The 25812-nt window shown below is 31.3% G+C and overlaps 1 protein-coding gene across 1 annotated transcript; it reads left to right on the top strand.

The window, feature by feature from the left end:
- Positions 1-91: 91 nt before the first annotated feature.
- Positions 92-25812, top strand: LOC143064825 (uncharacterized). Its single transcript, XM_076237957.1, has 7 exons — positions 92-285; positions 2277-2370; positions 4287-4414; positions 5142-5229; positions 24203-24273; positions 24767-24893; positions 25458-25812. Exons 1-7 carry the CDS (start codon positions 119-121, stop codon positions 25512-25514), a joined length of 732 nt encoding a protein of 243 aa, XP_076094072.1. The 5' UTR covers positions 92-118; the 3' UTR covers positions 25515-25812.

Below are 25812 nucleotides of genomic sequence, written 5' to 3'. Positions count from 1 at the left end.
CATTTCAGATCTTTATCTACAATTAAAATGTTATCACGTAACAAAGCCCTATGAAACTCTCGTATCTTTTATCACTATAATCACATGACGATTTAGGTGTAAGTTGACTTAATTCAAAATGTTACAATTTACCTTTGGATGTTCAGGTGTTTGTATCCTTTTGATTCTATGTAGTTCAAACGTTCTAGCAAAGAGCTGCACAAAAAAGTCAGCATGTTCTTGTCTAACAGATTCTGGACATTTAATTGATTTAAATCCATTGGCGAAAAAGGATGGAACCCCTGCGTAAGTTTGTTCTTTTTTAATTTATTGCAACATGGTTCAGATGGTTCAGAGTCTAACAATTATTTTGCTGACTCAGTAAGATTTGATTTCAAGTAAGGCAAGGCACTTTTTCAAAACTTTGAACACAAATTCTTTCTTAGAACTACATTCAAAGTCATATCTTCCTTTTCTCCAATCAATCCAGCACTTCGTTCTTACATACATGACTCAGATCCTCTTCATCAATTTGTTGACTTTTAACTTTTAATAAGCTTCCCATGTTGTCCCTTTTAACAACTCTCTTCTCCTGAATATAATGTAAGGTAGGGTTTCTACCATTCTTTTTCCAAAAATAAAAGCTGAATGTCCTGCAAGTTGGTTTTTATTGTACAAGTTTCAAGTTGTATCATGCATTTTTAGTTGTCTGTATCAAAATGCACTGTGATTTAGTCTTATCAGAGACATATATATATATATATATACTCGTATATATGTTTCTGGTCTTATAGATCCTTGGCATTAAGTCATTGATTTAACAATGACAAACTTTATAGCAAAAGCTAACGAATGGTCCACTTCTCCATCACTTGGCGGCCGTCGTCCGTCGTCGTGTACTTTTACAAAAATATTCTCCACTGATAGAACTAGATCAAAATTTAACAAAACTTGACCACATTCATCATTAGGGTATCTGGTTTTAAAAATGTGTCTGATGAACTCGCCTGCCAAGCCGAAAAAGGCCGACCTTGCCAAAAATAGAATATATGGGGTAAAATGCGATTTTTGCCTAGATTATCCTGAAAATCGTTACAAGTAGAGACTATCTAAATCTGACAGTGAAATAAATGATTAGAATAAAAGATTTACCTAATGCATGTCTATTTGCATCAAAACTATCAGACGATATCTCATGGGAGTTATTGACCTATCAAAAGCGACGAATTCTACCATTTTTCTCTTCATTTTTGGATATTATCTTGAAAATAAAAATAGATAGAGAGAAACGTTAAGAATCATTAACGCTCAGCAAGATGAGATCTGACTACATAAAAATGGCCAATGTCAAAATTGTCAGACGACTCCTGATTGGAGTTATATCCCAGGCCTATAATGACAATCTTTGTATATTTTTTCGTTTTTTTTTTTTTTTTGTCTAATGTCTGAAAAATTAAAATAGGTAGATTGAAACTTAAATCAGCGAAAACTACCAGCAACACAAGATCTACAAATACGTTTAGTAGTTGAAATCTTCCGATGATCCCTTAATAGAGTTACTGCCATTTAGTTGCAATTGTTACCACCTCTTTTTTTCATTTTTGCCGTATCCCTTAGAAACTATACTTTATTGAAACTTAAAATAGCAAAAAAGATCAGTAAGATAAGATCTACAAATAAGTTTACTATGATAGCCGAATTCTTCAGTCGACTCCTGATTTCAGTTACTGCTTTTTAATTGCAATTTATTACCCATTTGTAGTTTGCCCCTGTCTTGGAGACTATTTTAGATAGTTAGCCACTTAATTTGCAAGACAAGAACTACAAAGAAGTACTACAAATAAGTTAACATGGCTGAAATTCTCGTCGACTCCTTGATGGAAGAGGTCTTGCTCTTTAATGAATATATTTACCGATGTTTGTGTTTTTGATCCTTATCTTTCAAACTATAACTGATACAGATAGACACTTTTTAATAGCAAAAATGATCAACAAGACAAGATCGACAAATGAGTCAAATTTTGCTGAAATCTTGATAGGAGTGATTGTCCCTAAAAGACAATTTTACCCTTTTCCCGCGAGATTGTGGCAAACACTAAATAGGATGAAAAGAAACTATGAACAGAGAAATTGATCAGCAATACAAGATCAACAAAAACATATTTATTCTTGTCAGCAAAGTTGGATAGTATTCATTGCTCAAGTTGCACATAAACCTAGATGAGTTACACATGCTCTTTAGAGCCTCATATTTAATAGCAAAGAATTAAATAGATCTTTGTCGCATTCTTTTATAGATATGCAGATATAATTGATCCTAATGGACAAGCAGATGCTTATGCTTGGAATCCGTGTAATGCTTTTACTCTCAACGACTGTAATAATGTGGCAGTGAGTATCCTTTATCATATTTTCCCCAAAAGAACAAAAATCAATACAAATGGACATAAATTAGGCCGATAGTTTTCTAGTTTAAATTAGTTTACATTATCATTTCGGGGCTTTTATAGCTGACTATGTGATATGGACTTTGCTCATTGTTGAAGGCCGTACGGTGACCTATAGTTGTCAATTTCTGAATAATTTAGGTCAATTTTTGAGAGTTGACTCATTGGCGCTCATACCTGCACATCTTTTTTAATATTTACATCCATAAACGAATGTTTAACCATATCATGCATACTAAAACACGATTTAAACGATATTGCTCAATGATATGGTTATTAAGTGGTGTTCGGTGGTCATTTGAATATCTCAAGTGACATGGCTGTGGCGATATCCAGAGGCAATTTGTTTCAGTTCTTGACTAGTTCCTACAGTTGTTTGAAGCTGGTTGTAATATTTTTGAAAGATATCTTGTACGACTAGACTTTCTCGTTGTTCTTTTTGTAAGTATTTTGTTGCCTCCAGATATAGAAAGATGTGGTATGAGCGCCAATGACACAACTCTTCATCCAAATAACAATTCATAAAAGTAAGCCATTATGGGTCAATGTACGGCCTTCAACACGGAGCCTTGGCTCACACGGAACAACAAGCTATATAGGGCCCCAAATTTACAAGTGTAAAACCATTCAAACGGGAATCTTGATTCGTTGAGCCTCGTTTGTAGGCTTTTCAGTCCTAGTTTAATTTCATGTTGCGAACACTGGATCTATTTCTATGATTTCAGCTGATTACAAATATATGCATGCTCTTGGAGGAGTTTGTAACATATTGGGAGGTTTAGTAATGGAAACCGAAGTTTCTGTTGGCTTCACCTGTGAAGTTGTGATCGGTTATGTGTTATCTCAAAATAAAGCAAAAATTAGAAGATGTGCGATGATGATGGGGTATGATTCTTTGGTGTTTTGTCGTTGTCTGAGGAAATGGTCAAATAGACTCGGTATCGTCCGCATATAGTCACTATAAAGAGTGAACACCTTGTGGTATAGGTCGGTTATGTACAAAAGCAATACGTATTGTCAAGATACTACTTTCAATTTGAAAAATGTTTTGCTTTTCTCAACAACTATACTTGTGTTCTTGTTTGTGAAAAATTCATATATCTGCGTCTGTTTGTCTGAATTTTTTATGAATGGTAGTACATGTTTGAGTAGCCCGTGGTACATTTTAGTTTGCAAAACATTTGAGTAGTCTAGCCGATGTCATATACGAATAATAGATCATTTGAAGTAAATTGTTGCTAATTGAAAAACATATGAAAACATGAAACTAGATTAGATTAAACTTGACTTAAACCTTGCACAATATAAAATAGTATAATCCCTTTGTGAAATATTGAAAATATAGCAAAAACAGTGATTTTACAAAATGTCCGTAAATGTCTCAAAATCAATTTGAGCTGTGTTTCTCATGACCTTTTACTCGTGAAGTCGTGTTGGCGAGGGTTAAAGATGGTATTTCCCTCCAACATGCGGTGCAAAACTTTAGATGAATTTTAATATATGTTATACATCAATATATCTCGTTTGTTTGCTAATTTTGATAGGTAACAGATATAGATGATCTTACATCTAATATTCATATCAAATAAATTTCAAATATTTCTTTATTGTCTAGCTAGCACAAAATATATGTTATGTGTATTGGTTTACGCATGGCTGCATAACTTCCAGTGACAAATAATGAATGAAAAAATAGTGTCATATCATTCACAGAAAGAAACGAACATGCTAAAGAGGAAGAATTGACAAAAAAAAAAAAAGAACATGTTAAAGCTTGCATGAACAGTCGCCAATTAAACCCCTTAACCTACAGTAAACCGATTATCCCCTAACATGTTGTATATTATACGTACTTTTCAGGTATGTCACGAAATAATATCTGGGCCAATATTCCAATACATACCTATAGGCACACAGGACAGCGCAGAATTCTCATACGACGGAGATCAACTGCAAATAGCTTACAGTGATAAGCAAAACGCCGAACAGTAAGTTACCTAAATAAATAAATGAAGTGTCAAGGTGACTGATCAGAGTTGACCCCAACTTGTGTATATAAACAGAGTTATACAGAACACTAGAACTGTGCATTAAATGCAATGGCTGTCATATATTACGCAGCTTGGCAGAGAAAATTTAAAGGTATCATATCGTATAAAATCATTATTTTATAAACCTTTGATACCTTATAATATGTACAAGTAGCATACCATTACGAATTAAACAGCTTTAATTTTTTCAAATGGTATTATAAGTTTTGTACCAAACTAGCGAGGTAATGTGCTTCCCTCGCAATATTTAATTGATAGTGGTACTTGTCACTAAAAGAACATAAATCACAAATAGCATCATGCTCTATCACTACGTTTTTACAACAAGAACACGGTGTTTTTTCTACATAATCCTACATAGGAGTTGTTTCCCTTTGAAAATTTCTTTTAAAAAAATGTGTTTAATTAACCTATCAATTTTAGCCAACTCATGATAAAAAAAAAAAAAAAAAAAACAACTCGTCTTCGTTCTTTTTCATACAGTTTGCATTATTAGCATTTGATATTGAAAACAATCTGTCGTGTTCCCGGTTCATATGAAAAAAAGGAAGGTGTGGATTATACGTCAGTGATCGTTAAAAAAAAACAACGAAATAAACCAAAAGATAACAGAATGAGAAGTTTATACAAATATCTGCATGTATCAATTTTTCATATATTTCAGAAAGGCTGTAATCAACCTGGTATGTGACAAATCAGTACACGGAGACTTGACTTCCCTTGGACAGGACATACCTCCAACAGGAACTTTTGTAAGTAATTTATCTTTTCACAGTGATTTTTTTAAAAACAAGATCTGACAATATATGAGAATTTTGTATGTATATCACGGTGACCTCAATTTCATACGACAACATATTTGCGGTTGTAAAACACCCGAGGTTACATTTGCTAATTTATAAACCAATCGACCGACTAGTTAGGTTTAACTGCGCAACGTAAAAAGGCTACTTATACGGTGACCTATAGTTGTTAATGTCTGTTTCATTTTGGTCTCTTGTGGACAGTTGTCTCATTGGCAATCATAACACATCTTCTTTTTTTAGACTTATAGTGTCTGACAGTTTGTGAGGCCTTTTGTGTGTTACAGTTTATGTAGCCCTATTGTCCTATAGTTTTTGGGGCCTCAAGTGTCTTAAATTCCCTCCACTCCCATTTCGATGTAATAAAACAAAACTCAACACATAAGTAATGATAATCATATTTTGGCATAAATAAAAAAATTACAATCATACATATGTCATAAATAATTTCTCATTTTAATTCCATATTCTTGATAATTATTAATTTCCAAAATATATAAATGCACTACAGACATCACATTCATCAATCTGCATTATCTGAAAAAGACTAACTTCTTCGATTTAATAAGGTATAACTAATGTACAAAAATAAAATAATACAAAATAAAATGGGCGGGCGGGAGGGTGGGTAAATTTAACGTGTTGAATTGACCAGTACACAATTCGAAATGACCAGGGAACATTTGTATGAAAATTCACCTGAAGTGAACAGGTATTTCTATTAACCAATCAAATGCGATTAAATAACGAACGATAAATTTTGTACAAACAGGTAACGAGTAATGTCGAAAGGTAACGAGTAATGTCGAAAGCATCCGAGATGGAATTAAGTATTTTTAATTATTTAAAAATTTACCAATTCCCTCCACTCCCATTTCGATGTAATAAAACAAAACTCAACACATAAGTAATGATAATCATATTTTGGCATAAATAAAAAAAATACAATCATACATATGTCATAAATAATTTCTCATTTTAAGTCCATATTCTTGATAATTATTAATTTCCAAAATATATAAATGCACCAAACCAACGGCCACTATAAAGTGTTCAGTATTAAAGAAAAAACTACATTATAATATAAACATACCTAATAATGCAAACAACAACACCTGGAATCCTGCAAACTAATATAGGTTCACAGGTAAACCAGATGTAGAAGTAATGGACCAGACACAAGTTGGTTCCTTTTTCCTTTTTCCTTTTTCGATATTCAAATTTTGAAAAATATTACAAGTCCAAACTGAATTTTTTTTTCCTTCAAAATTTTTTTTCCTTCAAAATTTTTTTTTCTAAAAAATGTTTTTTCCCTCAAAATTTTTTTTCCTCAAATTTTTTTTTTCCTCAAAATTTTGTTTCCTCAATTTTTTTTTTTCCTCAAAAAGTTTTCTTCTAATTTTTTTTTCATTTCCTTATTCGTTTTCTTTTTCCTTTTTCGATTATCATCCTTATTCGATTTCCATTTCCTTATTCGATTTTCATTTCCTTATTCGATTTTCTTTTCCTTATTCGGTTTCTTCTTCCTTTTTCAATATTCATTTCCTTTTTCAATATTCATTTCCTTTTTCGGTTTCTATTTCCTTATTCGGTTTCTATTTCCTTATTGGATTTTCATTTCCTTATTGGATTTTCATTTCCTTATTCAATTTTCATTTCCTTATTCGGTTTCTTTTTCCTTTTTCAATATTCATTTCCTTATTCGGTTTCTATTTCCTTATTCAGTTTCTATTTCCTTATTGGATTTTCATTTTCTTATTCGATTTCCATTTCCTTATTCAATTTTCATTTCCTTATTCGGTTTCTTTTTCCTTTTTCAATATTCATTTCCTTTTTCGGTTTCTATTTCCTTATTCAGTTTCTATTTCCTTATTGGATTTTCGTTTCCTTATTCGATTTCCATTTCCTTATTCGATTTTCATTTCCTAATTCGGTTTCTTTTTCCTTTTTCAATATTCATTTCCTTTTTTGGTTTCTAGTTCCTTATTCGGTTTCTATTTCCTTATTGGATTTTCATTTCCTTATTCATTTTCCATTTCCTTATTCGGTTTCTTTTTCCTTATTCGGTTCGTTTTTCCTTATTCGGTTTCTTTTTCCTTTTTCAATATTCATTACCTTTTTCGGTTTCTATTTCCTTATTCGGTTTCTATTTCCTTTTTCGATTTTCATTTCCTTATTCGGTTTCCATTTCCTTTTTCGATATTCAAATTTTGAAAAATATTACAAGTCCAAACTGAATTTTTTTTTTGCTATAAATTGTTTTTCCTCAAAAAAATTTTTTCCTCAAAATTTTTTTTCCTCAAATTTTTTTTTTCCTCAAAATTTTTTTTTCCTCAAAATTTTTTTTTCCTCAATTTTTTTTTCCCTCAAAATTTTTTTTCCTCAAATTTTTTTTTTCCTCAAAATATTTTTCCTCAAAAAGTTTTCCTTCTAATTTTTTTTTCATTTCCTTATTCGTTTTCTTTTTCCTTTTTCGATTATCATCCTTATTCGATTTCCATTTCCTTATTCGATTTTCATTTCCTTATTCGATTTTCTTTTCCTTATTCGGTTTCTTCTTCCTTTTTCAATATTCATTTCCTTTTTCGGTTTCTATTTCCTTATTCGGTTTCTATTTCCTTATTGGATTTTCATTTCCTTATTGGATTTTCATTTCCTTATTCAATTTTCATTTCCTTATTCGGTTTCTTTTTCCTTTTTCAATATTCATTTCCTTATTCGGTTTCTATTTCCTTATTCAGTTTCTATTTCCTTATTGGATTTTCATTTTCTTATTCGATTTCCATTTCCTTATTCGATTTTCATTTCCTTATTCGGTTTCTTTTTCCTTTTTCAATATTCATTTCCTTTTTCGGTTTCTAGTTCCTTATTCAGTTTCTATTTCCTAATTGGATTTTCGTTTCCTTATTCGATTTCCATTTCCTTATTCGATTTTCATTTCCTAATTCGGTTTCTTTTTCCTTTTTCAATATTCATTTCCTTTTTTGGTTTCTAGTTCCTTATTCGGTTTCTATTTCCTTATTGGATTTTCATTTCCTTATTCATTTTCCATTTCCTTATTCGGTTTCTTTTTCCTTATTCGGTTCCTTTTTCCTTATTCGGTTTCTTTTTCCTTTTTCAATATTCATTACCTTTTTCGGTTTCTATTTCCTTATTCGGTTTCTATTTCCTTTTTCGATTTTCATTTCCTTATTCGATTTCCATTTCCTTATTCGATTTTCATTTCCTAATTCGGTTTCTTTTTCCTTTTTCAATATTCATTTCCTTTTTTGGTTTCTAGTTCCTTATTCGGTTTCTATTTCCTTATTGGATTTTCATTTCCTTATTCATTTTCCATTTCCTTATTCGGTTTCTTTTTCCTTATTCGGTTCCTTTTTCCTTATTCGGTTTCTTTTTCCTTTTTCAATATTCATTACCTTTTTCGGTTTCTATTTCCTTATTCGGTTTCTATTTCCTTTTTCGATTTTCATTTCCTTATTCGGTTTCCATTTCCTTATTCGATTTTCATTTCCTAATTCGGTTTCTTTTTCCTTTTTCAATATTCATTTCCTTTTTTGGTTTCTAGTTCCTTATTCGGTTTCTATTTCCTTATTGGATTTTCATTTCCTTATTCATTTTCCATTTCCTTATTTGGTTTCTTTTTCCTTATTCGGTTCCTTTTTCCTTATTCGGTTTCTTTTTCCTTTTTCAATATTCATTACCTTTTTCGGTTTCTATTTCCTTATTCGGTTTCTATTTCCTTTTTCGATTTTCATTTCCTTATTCGGTTTCCATTTCCTTTTTCGATATTCAAATTTTGAAAAATATTACAAGTCCAAACTGAATTTTTTTTTTGCTATAAATTGTTTTTCCTCAAAAAAATTTTTTCCTCAAAATTTTTTTTCCTCAAATTTTTTTTTTTCCTCAAAATTTTTTTTTCCTCAATTTTTTTTCCCTCAAAATTTTTTTTCCTCAAATTTTTTTTTTCCTCAAAATATTTTTCCTCAAAAAGTTTTTCTTCTAATTTTTTTTTCATTTCCTTATTCGTTTTCTTTTTCCTTTTTCGATTATCATCCTTATTCGATTTCCATTTCCTTATTCGATTTTCATTTCCTTATTCGATTTTCTTTTCCTTATTCGGTTTCTTCTTCCTTTTTCAATATTCATTTCCTTTTTCGGTTTCTATTTCCTTATTCGGTTTCTATTTCCTTATTGGATTTTCATTTCCTTATTCAATTTTCATTTCCTTATTCGGTTTCTTTTTCCTTTTTCAATATTCATTTCCTTATTCAGTTTCTATTTCCTTATTCAGTTTCTATTTCCTTATTGGATTTTCATTTCCTTATTCGATTTCCATTTCCTTATTCAGTTTCTATTTCCTAATTGGATTTTCGTTTCCTTATTCGATTTCCATTTCCTTATTCAATTTTCATTTCCTAATTCGGTTTCTTTTTCCTTTTTCAATATTCATTTCCTTTTTCGGTTTCTAGTTCCTTATTCGGTTTCTATTTCCTTATTGGATTTTCATTTCCTTATTCAATTTCCATTTCCTTATTTGGTTTCTTTTTCCTTATTCGGTTCCTTTTTCCTTATTCGGTTTCTTTTTCCTTTTTCAATATTCATTACCTTTTTCGGTTTCTATTTCCTTATTCGGTTTCTATTTCCTTTTTCGATTTTCATTTCCTTATTCGGTTTCCATTTCCTTTTTCGATATTCAAATTTTGAAAAATATTACAAGTCCAAACTGAATTTTTTTTACCTTCAAAATTTTTTTCCTCAAATTTTTTTTTCCTCAAAATTTTTTTTCCTCAAATTTTTTTTTCCTCAAAATTTTTTTTTCTCAATTTTTTTTTCCTCAAAATTTTTTTTCCCTCAAAATATTTTTCCTCAAATTTTTTTTCCCTCGATATTCAAATTTTGAAAAATATTACAAGTCCAAACTGAATTTTTTTTTCCTTCAACATTTGTTTCCTTATTCGTTTTCTTTTTCCATTTTCGATTATCATTCCTTATTCGGTTTCTTTTTCCTTATTCGATTTTCATTTCCTTATTCGGTTTCTATTTCCTTATTCAGTTTCCATTTCCTTTTTCGATATTCAAATTTTAAAAAAATATTACAATTCCAAACTGAATATTTTTTTCTTTCAAAATTTTTTTTTCTCAAAATTTTTTTCAGAAGACTTTTTTTAGTTTCCTTATTCGTTTTCTTTTTCCTTTTTCGATTTTCATTTCCTTATTCGGTTTCGATTTCCTTTTTCGATATTCAAATTTTGAAAAACTGAAGTGGCTGCTATTTTGATCGGCTGCTAATAGGCTTTAATTTGGTGTATAATATGAGCAGATGGGTTAAGGCAGTCCGTTCAATTATTCAAAATAAGCCATTTCTCAAAGTTCATGCGTATTTTGATATTTAAGTCCGTCGGTACTCTTCTACTAGAGGTTTCCCGATTTGCTACGTATCTGGTACGGTTGGTACGTAACTCAACGGTTGGTGCTGTTTTGGAGAAATCATTTAATGAATGAGGTCATTTCATTCATCATGATAACATCAAAAGAATTGAAATGCATATCAGCAAAAAAACTAGCTTCACGTTTTATTTGATAACGATTTCAACGTTTCTAGAACACTTTGTTTATGATTCCCTATGAAATTATTTAGTGGTACATAAGAGAATGAATCAAACAGACCTTAAACGAACTGAGTTGACAGGACTTTAATATTCTAAATATAGATTTGCGTTTGTGATTGGTATTGGTATTATTCTTTTGTTTCTTATCTATATTCGTTAACGTGTCAAATTTGTGTTAATTTCATTGTATAATTATTTCTTGCATGATTTTGAAATTAGACATTAAATATTAAACAATAAATTTCGGTCGTTTCATCAAAAGATTTTGTTTTGATGATTGGAAACTTGAGATTTTGCATTGACTCAGTGAGAAAAGGACACTCTTCTCATGTTTTTATTTTATCAACAACTTGAGACTTTTTTCTTGAAATGCATTCCAAATAAAAGTAACTGACAATTTATTGATAAATAAGACATATTTGCCTATTCTGTCGTCGATGAAAAACACCAATATAAAAAGGAAGATATGACATAATTGCCAATGAGACAACTCTCCACCACAGGCACTTGTCTGAGGCAAGTGCATGTGTTCTCAACATGAGACCAAATGACACAGAAATAAACAACTATAATAGACCACCGTACGGCCTTCAACATTGAACAAAGCCCATCCCGCATAGTCCGCTTTAAAAGTCTCCGAAATGTCAAGTGCTAACAAATTTCAAACAAGAAAACTGACGGCCTAATTTATGTACAAAATATGAACGAAAAACAAATATGTAACACAGCAACAAACAAGAACCACTGAATTAATTTACAGTTTCCTGACTTGGGATAGGCACATATACATACATAATGTGGCGGCGTTAAACATGTAACTTTGACATTGGTGTAACAGTACAACATAAGAGCGAACTATAAAAATCAGTTGAAAAAGACTTAAGCCTGACTTAACTCAGATCATGAGATACAAATAGAAATACACCTTGCTAAAACACAGAGTGTACGTGGCCTGGTACATATCTGAGAGTTTTTCCAGTTATTTAACAGCTAGTTCAAAGCCAAAAACAAATAATAAACGAAATCATGCATCCTAGACTAAATAATTAATCATCATAGAATTAAAAAGACTAGAATAATTATTAATTAAATTGTACTGACATTGTATTCTTTAAATATCTTATAAACGATCTTTTAATTGAAGCTTTCCTTCCACCTTTATTGGTTAAATATCGCATACGTGTGTATTACGATTTATTTTGAAAATGCTGAAAATATATTGATTGATTGATTGTTGGTTTCTCAACGTTCAGTGGCAAATATTTCATGAATATTCAGGACGAGAACAATTTAACAATAAATACAATAGGTAGGTCTCGTAATAATTGAGGCCATCCGGGATGATGATCAGGGAAATTTTGACTGCCACAGGAAGATGAGGGTATATTGGATAGGGACATGAATTTTGCCTTGCATCAGGTAACCTACGAACCCCTCAAAGAGTTGTTGTAAGGGTTCTTAACGTACAAAGAGCATGACTTTCTCTTAACACGAGGCATCGGACTTAATCTATCTTAAATATGTATTTGTTTCTAATAAAATGCATAGTTTCAGCTTTCGCGTATGCAGTACGCATATGTTGTACTATGTTTAAGTGGAAACTCACAATTGGTTAATTTAATAGACCTTCACAGTCCTTGTTTCACAGTTGTAATACAACAACTAGAAGTTTTCAACGACCTTGACTGGCTATTAAAACATCCAATTGTTGTATTAGAATTGTGAAGTTATAAGACCTTCACAGTCCTTGTTACACATTTGTATTAAAAAAGGTTTTGTATTTATGTTTATCATAATATACATTTTCAATAAGGCCGATTTTATATGTTAAAATAGCTCTTATTCTATCATGGTTTTGAAAGTCTACTTCAAAAAATTGCCAACTTATTCAATTTAAACTGTTGTATCTGTATAACAGGCGATTATTTGAAAAAAAATATGAAAATATTTTATTTTTAGCTTGTTTATGTCTGTGCAATTTCAAGGGAAATAAATCTTAATCACAAACCGTTCGTTGCAACGGTTACTACTTGCAACGGTTGTTTGAAAGCATAATCGAGTACACACAATGTCGTTTGTTATGAACGTTGCGAAATATATTGATTATATACCTTTTGTTCCTCTCTTAATACGCTTTCGAATGAGGTATAAAGTTTATCTGTAAATACGGGCTGAAGTGTCACAGCAGTCCATTCAATTATTCAAAATATCCATTTCATTATTCAAAATTGGCTATTTTCTAATTTTCACGCGTGTTTTGGCATTTAGGTCCTCCGTAACCCCTCTAATGGTCATTGCCGCACATATTGTTTATTATCAGTGTATTTCTCTATCAATAAGCTTTTTATTGGTGTATAATTTTTATCGTAATTAGGAGTTGACGGGTTGCAGCAGTCCGTTCCATTATACAAAATAAGCTATTTCTCAATGTTCACGCGTATTTCGATATTAAGTCCGTCGGTACTCCTCTTATATGCGTTGCGGAACATATTGACTATATACCTTTTGCTCCTCTCTTAATAAGCTTACGAATGAGTTATAAGGTTTATCTATTATTCGGGGCTGAAGGGTAACAGCAGTCCATTCAATTATTCAAAATATCCATTTCATTATTCAAAATTGTCTATTCCTTAATTTTCACGCGTGTTTTGTCATTTAGGTCCTCCGTGACCCCTCCAATGGTCATTGCTGCACAATCAACTTGTTATATCTTTAATCAGAGGATGAAGAATAGCAAAGGTCCAAAGAAAATAAAAAAAGACAACGTAGAGTATTTTAATTTTGATATATATATATATATATGTTTTGGTATTCAGGTTGTTCATACATGGAATTTCTTTTAAAAATAGTTAAGAAAAAGCCATAAGTTTATATCCTCCGAAACTAAATAAATAAATGAAATTAAAGATTTACAGAGTGTTTTTTTATAATAATTTGAATGATCGTTTGATAACACTAAAATGACGAATTTAAAAATACGGAATTTAGCTAGTGTCAGTTATTTTTATTTCACTATTCACCGCTCCAACTTGAATAATGAAACCTAAACTATTTCATCATTCATTACTTAACATTGAATAGTGAATAGTGAACTAGTTCATTATTCATTATTGAATTTTGAATAATGAATAATGAATAATGGACGTACTTCAGCGCGGTAAAAATGACAAGTATGATGGATTTTTTTCTGTGCCCGGTAAAAAGACCACCTACATAATGTAGTGTTCTAGTACTTCCCAGATCTATGGACAAACCGACAGGCAGGACGGAACACTCTTAGTTAATCATATGTACATACCACCTAAAACTTCATTTTTGAGGGATTATATATATACATACAACCTCTAGTAACTTACCCTGTATTTCACTTTAAATGTGTCTCGTTTTATACTAATGTATAAGTGAAATAGTCGGGCAATCCATGACAGATTTTGCCAAGTAGCCTTTGCCAGCTGTTCATATTAAATTGTTCATATTGCCTCGCATATGTGTGTCTTCTATGCCACATACAACTGTGACGATATTGACTTTAGCAAACAATTCTGCTCAAACCGGTGCTAGGGACTGTCTTTCAACTTTCATTGAAACGAGCATGATTTCTCTGTGTAAAAGATCTCAATGTATTTGTCAAGAGAACAGCAATAAAGACGCTGTTTCTTTACTGCAAATGTATTGTGTATATGTCTTGATTTTGATGTCGGGCAAACTTATGAAAGAAAACGGAAACACAAAAATCAGTATTTTTTTTTTTAATTTGTTAAGGCGCATAACCCTAGAATGGTATAAATGACGCCACCAAAATTCAAATGTGATCTGTATTTTGTTGTAATACGGATTGTGTATAAGTTTCTTAACATTTTGTTGAGGCAAACTCAAGATAAAAGAACAAAAACTAATTTTTTGACGTACGGACATACACACAGACAAAGCTGAAAAAACTTAATGCCCCCTCCACTATAAGTCATATTTCATTGAATAACCCGATGTTTTCATCACTTAGTCACGATATCCTATTCTTTTTTTATTTATATAAAGTTCCGGAAAATATTTCCCTAACCGATATTAATCAGAGTCTTTTAAATAACCAGAAGGAATTCCGATCTATTTATAGAAAATTATTGACCTGGCTACTGAGGTTGTCATTTGTCGCTTCTGTAAAAGGAGTAAAAAACGGGGCATGTAATATCAAACTCGGGAATACGCTGGCATTTCATAATCTATCATGTATTGTTACGTAGGGACATTTGTTCTTACGAAACAGCTTATAAATGCACATCTTATATAGGGGCAGATCCAGCCATTTTAAAAAGGGAGCGGGTTCCAACTATATGTCCCTATTCAAATGCATTGATCGGCCGAAAAAGGGAGGTTCCAGCCCCCGAAACCCCCTTCTGGATCCGCCACTGTTACAACATTTTGATGTCTCATATAGACTTTCCAGTTCGTTTTTCATTGTATACTAGAAAGATCTCATTTTTGTCTGAATTGGTGAACCCTTTTTTAACGATAAAGAGTAATAAGGAAATGAAAATTGAATAAGGAAATAGAAACTGAATAAAGAAATAGAAACCCAATAAGGAAATGGAAATCTAATATTATAACAATGAAATAAAAACCCAATAAGGAAATAGAAACCGAACAAGGAATGAAAATCGAATAAGGAAAAAGTTACCGAATAAGAAAATGAAAATTGAATTAGGAAATAGAAACCGAATAAGGAAATGAAAATTGAATAAGGAAATAGACACCAAATAAGAAAATAGAAACCGAATAAGTAAAAAGTTACCGAATAAGGAAATGAAAATCGAATAAGGAAAAAGAAACCGAATAAGGAATGTTATTACATTGGTTGCAATGAATTACATTGATTTCCCAGTTAAATAAAAACCGATAATTTCACATGTGAAATAAACGTGGTTATTTCACTCTCTGACGTCATACAATAAGTACCGATTATCAGGTTATCTGCATGTTGATATCGTAAAATATCAGCTGCGAGACATAATATGAAGCTTTTTGTCAAGTGAGCGTAGCGAACGAGATCAACTAGCCTTCATATAATGTCAAGCAGCTGATATTTTACAATATCAATATGCAGATAATCTGATAATCGATTTATCGGGCTATATTTGCGTGTTTCGGAAGTGTTTTCTTTGTTTCACCAGCACACAAAAGATGGCTTGATAAGTTCGGGTCAAAGTTATTAACGTCGGTTCAAACATTATGACGTCGCTGATATGTCAGGGTCAAAGTTATTAAGGCCGGGTCAACTTATTTGACGTCACAAAAACATGATACGGAATAATATTATTAATTTGTATATTTTAACAAATTTGATTCGTTTAGGGATAGTCACATGTTAAACTATATTTTCGAAGGTAGAGAGAAAACGGCGGATAGCAAAAAGCATATTGTACGGCAAAAAGCATATTGCACGGTTATTTTTAGAAAATATAAAACCGATAAACTTTGTGACGTCATGTATTGAATTTCAGGATATTGTTAAACGATCTTAACGTTTTGAAACAGATGATATCTGTGATCGATTATTTGACGGAAAAAATCTTCAAATACTTAAGATGACAAACAAACAAAAAAAAAAGCAATTGAAATAACAACTAATATTTTGTATTGTTAAGGAGACAATATGATATCTATAAAATTCCAACAAAATCAAATGACGATTTTGATACAAATATGGTCGGAAATTAATAATATAACAAATATAGCCTTTGTATGAGGTCAATACAGGATATATCGACCCAAAGAAGTATATCGACCTCGGACTACGTTCTCAGTCAATATACTTCTTTCAGGTCAATATATCCTTTTATCATATGTTTAGTAGTATATACAGTAGTTTTGCATGTTTGATAAATAGCCTGCTGTTTAATCCGTATCGCGCAACTTTGGTGCGCACCCTTTATCGCATACCCTTTATCACACCCTTACCCTTCATCGCATACCCTTTATCACACCCCTACCCTTTATCACACCCCTACTTTTTTTTTTTTTTTTTTTTTACATAAAGTCAGTTTTGGATTTTTTTTTTGCTTATGAAAAATTTTCCTCAAAATTTTGTTTAATGACGTCATTGTTTGGTATGTGACGTCACGAACGTCGTTTTCATATTGTATGTGACGTCACGAACGTCAAGTTTTCATATTTTTGGCACACTAAATGCAACTATAAAAAATACAAAAATAAACAAAGTATTTTTAAAACAACAGCACGCAAATTGTAAGGTAACCAAGGTGCTTCGGATTAGTAATTGAGCAGTTCTTTTAAGGCCTTTGAAACAAGACAGAAGTAGAACTGAAGGTAACCCAGTGCTATGGAACAGAAAACAGTTCATATAATACTCTTCTGTTGAAACATATGATAAAGCGTATAATACATGGCAAAATCCGTATCATATTTCGTATCATCCCGAGACATCAATATCAGCTCGTTTAATCCATGCGTCGTTCGGTCACGCGTTGTCTTATTTTTGATATACAAATACGGCGATTAGTTATACTATAAATAATCGAAAAAGGAAGAAGAAAACGAATAAGGAAACGAAAAAAACTTTTTGAGGAAAAATATTTTGAGGAAAAAAAAATTTGAGGGAAAAAAAATTGAGGAAAAAAAATTTTGAGGAAAAAAAAATTTGAGGAAAACAAAATTGAGGAAAAAAAATTTTGAGGAAAAAAAAATTTGAGGAAAAAAAAAAATTGAGGAAAATTTTTTTTGAGGAAACAAAATTTTGAAAGAGAAAAAAAAATCAGTTTGGACTTGAAGGAAATGAAAATCGAATAAGGAAACGAAAATCCAATAATGAAATAGAAACCAAATAAGGAAATAGAAACCAAATAAGGAAATAGAAACCGAATAAGGAAACAGAAACCGAAAAAGGAAATGAATATTGAAAAAGGAAAAAGAAAATAAATAAGGAAAAAGAAACCGAATAAGGAAAAAGAAACCGAATAAGGAAATTGAAATTGAATAAGGAAATGAAAATCCAATAAGGAAATAGAAACTGAATAAGGAACTAGAAATCGAAAAAGGAAATGAATATTGAAAAAGGAAAAAGAAACCGCATAAGGAAAAAGAAACCGAATAAGGAAAAAGAAACCGAATAAGGAAAATGAAACCGAATATGGAAATTGAAATTGAATAAGGAAATGAAAATCCAATAAGGAAATAGAAACTGAATAAGGAACTAGAAACCGAAAAAGGAAATGAATATTGAAAAAGGAAAAAGAAACCGAATTAGGAAATGAAAATCGAATAAGGAAATGGAAATCAAATAAGGAAACGAAAAATCCAATTAGGAAATAGAAACCGAATAAGGAAAAAGAAACCGAATAAGGAAATGAAAATCGAATAAAGAAATGGAAATCGAATAAGGAAATGAAAATCCAATAAGGAAATAGAAACTGAATAAGGAAATAGAAACCGAATAAGGAAATGAATATTGAAAAAGGAAAAAGAAACCAAATAAGGAAATGAAAATTGAATAAGGAAATGGAAATCGAATAAGGAAATGAAAATCCAATAAGGAAATAGAAACCGAATAAGGAAATAGAAACCGAAAAAGGAAATGAATATTGAAAAAGGAAGAAGAAACCGAATAGGGAAAAGAAAATCAAATAAGGAAGTGAAAATCGACTAAGGAAATGGAAATCGAATAAGGATGATAATCGAAAAAGGAAAAAGAAAACGAATAAGGAAATGAAAAAAAAATTAGAAGAAAAACTTTTTGAGGAAAAATATTTTGAGGAAAAAAAAATATTTGAGAAAAAAAAAATTTGAGGGAAAAAAAATGAGGAAAAAAAATTTTGAGCCAAAAAAATTTTGAGGAAAAAAAAAAATTTGAGGAAAAAAAAATTTTGAGGAAAAAAAAATTTTGAGGAAAAAAAAATTTGAAGGAAAAAAAAATTCAGTTTGGACTTGTAATATTTTTCAAAATTTGAATATCGAAAAAGGAAATGGAAACCGAATAAGGAAATGAAAATCGAAAAAGGTTATAGAAACCGAATAAGGAAATAGAAACCGAAAAAGGAAATGAAAATTGAAAAAAGAAAAAGAAACCGAATAAGGAAAAAGAAACCGAATAAGGAAAAAGAAACCGAATAAGGAAATGGAAATTGAATAAGGAAATGAAAATCCAATAAGGAAATAGAAACCGAATAAGGAACTAGAAACCGAAAAAGGAAATGAATATTGAAAAAGGAAAAAGAAACCGAATTAGGAAATGAAAATCGAATAAGGAAATGGAAATCGAATAAGGAAACGAAAATCCAATTAGGAAATAGAGCCCGAATAAGGAAATAGAAACCGAAAAAGGAAATGAATATTGAAAAAGGAAAAAGAAACCGAATAAGGAAATGAAAATCGAATAAGGAAATGGAAATCGAATAAGGAAATGAAAATCCAATAAGGAAATGAAAATCCAATAAGGAAATAGAAACTGAATAAGGAAATAGAAACCGAATAAGGAAATGAATATTGAAAAAGGAAAAAGAAACCGAATAAGGAAATGAAAATTGAATAAGGAAATGGAAATCGAATAAGGAAATGAAAATCCAATAAGGAAATAGAAACCGAATAAGGAAATAGGAACCGAAAAAGGAAATGAATATTGAAAAAGGAAGAAGAAACCGAATAAGGAAAAGCAAATCGAATAAGGAAATGAAAATCGAATAAGGAAATGGAAATCAAATAAGGATGATAATCGAAAAAGGAAAAGAAAACGAATAAGGAAATGACAAAAAAATTTGAAGAAAAATATTTTGAGGAAAAAAAAATTTGAGGAAATAAAAATTGAGGAAAAAAAAATTGAGGAAAAAAAAATTTTGAGGAAAAAAAAAATTTGAGGAAAAAAAATTTTTGGGGAAAAAAAAAAATTTGAGGAAAAAAAATTTTGAAGGAAAAAAAAATTCAGTTTGGACTTGTAATATTTTCAAAATTTGAATATCGAAAAAGGAAAAAGGAAAAAGGAACCAACTTGTGTCTGGTAAGTAATGGTCTAGCCCAGCTTTCTTGACCATCATCTTCTGAAAAATAAAATTAAGAACCACAAAGTATCTTGACCAAAAAATACATGTAAATACAATATTCTATAATTACAAATGATTAACTACACCTATAAAAAAGTTTATTAAAACTGAAACACCAAAATAACTTAAATGTAATCTATCTTTACAAAACATTTACTTTTATAAATTGATCCTGGTTGCTGAACAAATTGCTTATAAGTTTTGACAAATAAGATATTTTTCTTCAAAGATAACATAGCCAAAGCTTTATTACAGTCTATTACAGTTTGTTTTGTGTCATCAAAATCTATGGGTCTTGGCAAAATTGCTGAAACTATTATCTTTAAAGAAGGAAAAACATTGCAAATAAAATTAATTAAATTATTATAATATTGAATAATCAATTTACTGGATAAACCATTCCCAACATCGTTTGTGCCTACATGCAATAACAAATGTGTATATTTTCTTAAAAGTGATTTGTTGTCTTTTACAAATTGTTGAAAAGTGTATATATTAGCACCAGATATAGTATTGCAATCCAGCCAGTTAATAATATTGACATATTTACAAGTGGAATCTGACAGCAACAAAACCTTATTTTTTGACACAAAGTCTACAAAAAATAAATAAGTTAAGGTAAACAAACAATATTAATTCAGAATTTCATCAGCCATAGCTCGTGAAATAGACAATTTGTCATGTAAGTCAAACTCTAAATAAACTTTGTATGCGTCACTACGCCAATCCCCGTGAAATTGTATTAACTCGGAAGGAACGTTACTGTGAAAAGCCCATGTAGCCCCTCTTCTGCGAAAAGAATGAGATGAAAATTTGGAAGAATTTAAACCACACATTTCTAAAATGTCCCTTAGTCTTTTCTGAAAAAATAAATAACATAAAGTTTTATATCCTTTAGATTGTGGAATTAAAAAGGCGGGTTTATCACCATCGGCTGGTATTAGAGTGCACATACGATTGTACGCATTGTACGGACAAAGCGGAGACTCTTTTATCTTGACCAATGGTAACTCCAGTTTCCTATTACCAAATTGAATGGTTTTTTACCATTCCATTCTAACCAACAAATAATCACTAAAAACAATAACGTTATTTCTGCATATTTGTTTGTGCGGATCAAAATTGTTTGTCGAAGTTGGAACTAAATTTGACTTTCTAACCATAAGAAAAAAGGCAAACAGAAAACAGCACCAGATAGTGACATCTGACGGATTAGACATATCTAATTATTCATACATTTGAAAAAGAATCTGTGGAGTAATAGGCAGAGCTCTGCGAGGCATATGATGATTTTGACGAGACAAACCTCTAAACAATAACTTTATGGAAAACCAATCTTCCGTTGGAAACTCAACTCCTAATAGCAAATGTAAAGTCTTGACACCACTAATATAAATTTGAACAGAAGCTACACTCTTAAAACTCCTACTCAAAAATTTCCCATATAGACAAAGAGTATTTACAGAAGTAGGCAAAGGTGACATATTAAAATATGTGCAAAATAAAAAATAAGAAACAAACTGCACTTTCAAATTCTTGTAAGTTCCTTCTGCAAAAGCAGATTTTTTACACAACTCCGTGTCTTTCTGTAACTTACATAGCTCAGTATCTACAATACACAATATCAAAGAAAAATTCATCAAGGTGACGTAAAATGAAACAAATCATCATCCAATTCAATTTCCTTCCACGCATTGACACAAGCCAGCTTTAAAAACTCTGTGCTCATACCGGGACTCATATCCCACCTAGAAAGCATGTCAGCAATTCTATTTGCTTCACCACTCAAATGCCGTCCTTTTACTTGAAACTCATGACTAGCTGTCAGAAAACAGATTTCTCTGAGACAAGATTGCATGAACGTGTTTCTGCAAGCACCAGAATTTAGTACAGTGACAGATGAAGAATTATCACAATAAATAACAATCCTAGAACCTTTAAGTACACTTGCCCAAACTTTTAGACACACCATAACACAAAGTAGTTCCAGAGCATTAATATGCAACTGTTGCCTGCGAATAAATGCTGGAAAGACTGTATGAAAATACCTCCCATTACAAATACCTCCACAACCAATCAAAGTTGAATCGCAAGAAAGCACACAATCTGGACTTGACCAGTCAATAAGAAACGTCATAGAAACTCCATTATATATGTCTACAAACTTGCTCCACCGAACTAAATCCAACTTAATATACTTGGGTACACGTTTTGTAATATTTTGACCACCGAAAGTCCGCAACCAAACCAATAACCTTGAAACAAAAAGTCGCCCAGGGCGAACAAATGAACTCATGAAATGAAGTTTACCGAGTAAAGATTGTAAATCTCTTAAAGAGCATCTCTCCTTTTGCATCCAACTTTTAACCAAATAAAGTATTTCCTCCAACCTATCCTTAGTAATAGATAGAGTACAACTTACTGTATGAAAGAGTATACCAAGAAAAACCATAGATGTAGAAGGAGGAGCGGCCTTTTCTACCGATTCCTCTAAACCACAGTTGTCCAATACTTCACCCAAAATAGCATAAGCGTCAAATGCCTTCTCTTGTACATCACAACCCGCTAGATCATCAAGATAATTAACAATTTGTAAATCATAGTGAGCGTCCAATATAAAACTAACAGCGTTAGTCACCCTTTGACAAATATATGCAGCTGACCTTAATCCCATGGACAATACCCGATCAAAAAAGACATGATTTTCCCATGAAAATCCAACCAAATGCCAGTCACCAGGATTACTAAAAAAAGGCCCAATTATGCTACCGTAAGTGCACTCTTTTTTCAAATATTTTCTCATATCATCTGGATGACTTCTGGCTCCAGCATGATTCTTTTCTTCAGATAAACCTGAACATGAACCTTCACAACTCAATGGGAACCCATACTCTAAAAAATTAGCTATATCTGAATCATGATACATAGATAACATAGACCTAAAAAAATTGACATTCAGCTTTGAGTAAACAGGAATTTTACAACCAAATACATTTGGCACGCCTGAATTCTTAACTTGATTATGAAAATGCACAAGATTTTCAATACCATGCTCACCAAAAATATGTTTTAAACATGTTGAACCTTCACATATATTGCAACAATCTAGAGCACAAACATTATCAATTCTGATATTCCTAACAGTTTGTGAGGCTTGGTGTGCCTTACAATGAATTTATGTGGCTTTAGATGGTGTTCCATACTGTTTATGAGGCTTAGTGTGCCTTACTGATGTGTGCCTTACTTTTGCAAAGGCTTAATTTGGTGTTCTTACAGTTTTTGATGCTTAGTGTGCCTTACAATGAGGTCATGAGGCTTTAGATGGTGTTCCATACAATTTTTGAGGCTTGGTGTGCCTTACAGTTTTTGAGGTTTTAGTCATAAGAAACTAACAACACCTTCGAAAAAACGAAAGACGACGGAAATACAAGCAGGTTCACAAAACACTGCATAAAAAACTGATACCACAAATCCCTTAAAAGATTGCATACGAGTTATCTGAGGTGCCCCGAAAGGATCAGCAGATCCTGATCTACAAGTGGCAATCGTTGTTACTTGTTGTAAGTACAAATAGTAAGTAGACATTCGCTGAAGAGTCTCATTCGGTGATAGTACTAGTAAATCGAACGGCATCGTTGTTTAGACATTTGGAATTTGGAACATATCTGTAGTACATGTAATCTGGGACACAGGTAATCCAGAACGGCGACGTCTAACAATTCGCAATGGCGTCCATAAGTTAACACTTTCGAACGGGTACTTTAACTCTACTTCTCGGAACCCTTGGTTTAATAGCTTCATTGTAAGCAGCAACCCTTTTTTTTTTTATGGAAATCATGATTTGAAAGGCTCTGGAATGCGTTTCAACTGGAAAAATATGCTAGTATACTCCATATGCACGCAATGCTTAATTGTTGCTACATAGAAATGAAAATTTACAATTGGAAAGATGAATTCCCCAATTTAGTCGTACAGTTTTGTTCTCTACCGACCCTTGTTGTTAATTTCTCAATGTAAGTCAAGATATGAAGCATGCACAACTGTATCTGGTATCCTTAATGTATTTCAAGTCCAATGGGTTTTAATCATGATATATCTACACGTATTTGCTCTTAGTTTTAGTATAAAGTTCAGCAAAAGATTTTGGAGACTTAACATTTATTTAGTATTGTATTTTCAGATGTTTGTGACAACTTCTGTAATGCTACAACCCTAACGGGACCATGATATAGAGTCTATGGCAGAATAATGCAAACTTTCCATTTTCAGTTGTTCGAGTTGAAGTCCAAATACGTCTGTGATTCATCCGGTTTATCTGTAGGCTCTATACTATGTATAGGGTAAGTTCTTAGTAATTCTTCATTTGTGGGTACGAAAAGGAAAACATGTGTTTTAGAATATATATGTATACTCTTCTACATTTTGAGGTGCAGAAAATCAGAGGATTAATAACTATTTTTGAAACACGCATTTTATTGTGACTTTATCAACGTCTTCTTCTGTCCAATGTCTGAGATATAACTGGAGAAAAAACGAATGTCTAGTTCTTCGGTGGTTGAGAGATGTTAAATCAAGTTAAGGCACGATTATATTAATCCTGATTTTGAAATGTCGTGTCACTTTACCCTCTGGTACCTTTCGTCCTTCTTTTACGGACATGCATTTCCAAAGTATATATATATAGCAAGAGATGGAGAGACAAGTATAGTAATATGAAAGTTGAATTCTTTAAGTGCTGCATAAATTTACATTACTACTTTTGTGTCATTTTCAAATGTTAACGCTGTAAAACTTGTGTGCTCTATGTTTATGTGTTTGTTTGTTTGTTTGTAGGTTTGTATCTTTATTGTTTCTGTACATACTCATCGGAATACTCGTTCAAATATTTATACGTAAAGAATCTGGTAAACGAGTTATACCAAATCATGACTTTTGGGTTGCTGTGCCAGTATATATAAAGGTAAATATGATATGTTATGTATATTTTTGTGACTGTCAACAGACACTTTAAACACTCGTTAGATATTTTATGTATTCGATAGAGCATTGGCCCGTTATTGTTTTACAGAAAATAGGCTTCGAGGAGGTTTACTTGCTGAATATACAAAGCTTCTGTATATAAAAAAAAAAAACACAATTCAAACTGTTTCGCTTTTTTAAACTTTACAGACTCGGGGCAAAGTTTAAATATTTTCACTGTATGTTGGTATAAAGAGGGTCATTTTGACCAATCAAGAAAGTCATACCAGTAACAGTTTTGGTCACTTGATAACTCCTCATTTTAAATTGTATCCTGTATAACTCATTGATGGAAATCATTGCTTAGACAATCGTTTTACTCTTGCCAATTACACACGACAGACATAATGTAGTAGCTAATTGCTCCAAAAATGTAAGCAATTAAATAAGTATGATAGGGAAATAGTTTGCCTTATGCAGAAGTACAAGTATTTCATTTATATAAAAATGTACACCCTATTGTATTTATAGTTCATGAATTTACAGAATTTATATATTTTTGCAGGATGGTACTCGTTTTGTTATTGGGAGAGGAAAAGTACGAACATATGATGCAATTTGATTGTATCTCGCAGGTTAATTTATAAGTCATTATAGAATACTCACTTTTTATTTTTGTATGACAGTTATTTGTTCATATGATAATAATATACATTTGTGTAATTGGGCAAAACAAATATACTGAAGATATATTCTGTTTTTTTTTCGGAGTTGTCCTTCATTGATTGAAAAAAAAGTCAATTTATAAAGAGCCACACATAGATAGTTTTATGTCCTCTTATAGTACATTTGTATTGTAATTTATTTGTTTATGGAGATAACTTTTAGGCGTTGTGTAAATAAAGGCGATATTTCTATTA

Source organism: Mytilus galloprovincialis, chromosome 2 (genome assembly GCF_965363235.1).
Source record: "Mytilus galloprovincialis chromosome 2, xbMytGall1.hap1.1, whole genome shotgun sequence".
Taxonomy (NCBI): Eukaryota; Metazoa; Mollusca; class Bivalvia; order Mytilida; family Mytilidae; genus Mytilus; species Mytilus galloprovincialis.
The sequence above is the reverse complement of the archived record's forward strand: the minus strand, read 5'-3'. Positions and strand labels throughout refer to the sequence as shown.

What these genes read in the sequence shown, in the direction of transcription:
- LOC143064825 (XM_076237957.1), top strand. Translation starts at nt 119, where the DNA reads ATGTTACAATTTACCTTTGGATGTTCAGGTGTTTGTATCCTTTTGATT. An exon ending in TACCTCCAACAGGAACTTTT is followed by an intron (nt 5,230 to 24,202) that starts GTAAGTAATTTA and finishes TTCCATTTTCAG; the next exon opens with TTGTTCGAGTTGAAGTCCAA. An exon ending in GGCTCTATACTATGTATAGG is followed by an intron (nt 24,274 to 24,766) that starts GTAAGTTCTTAG and finishes GTTTGTTTGTAG; the next exon opens with GTTTGTATCTTTATTGTTTC.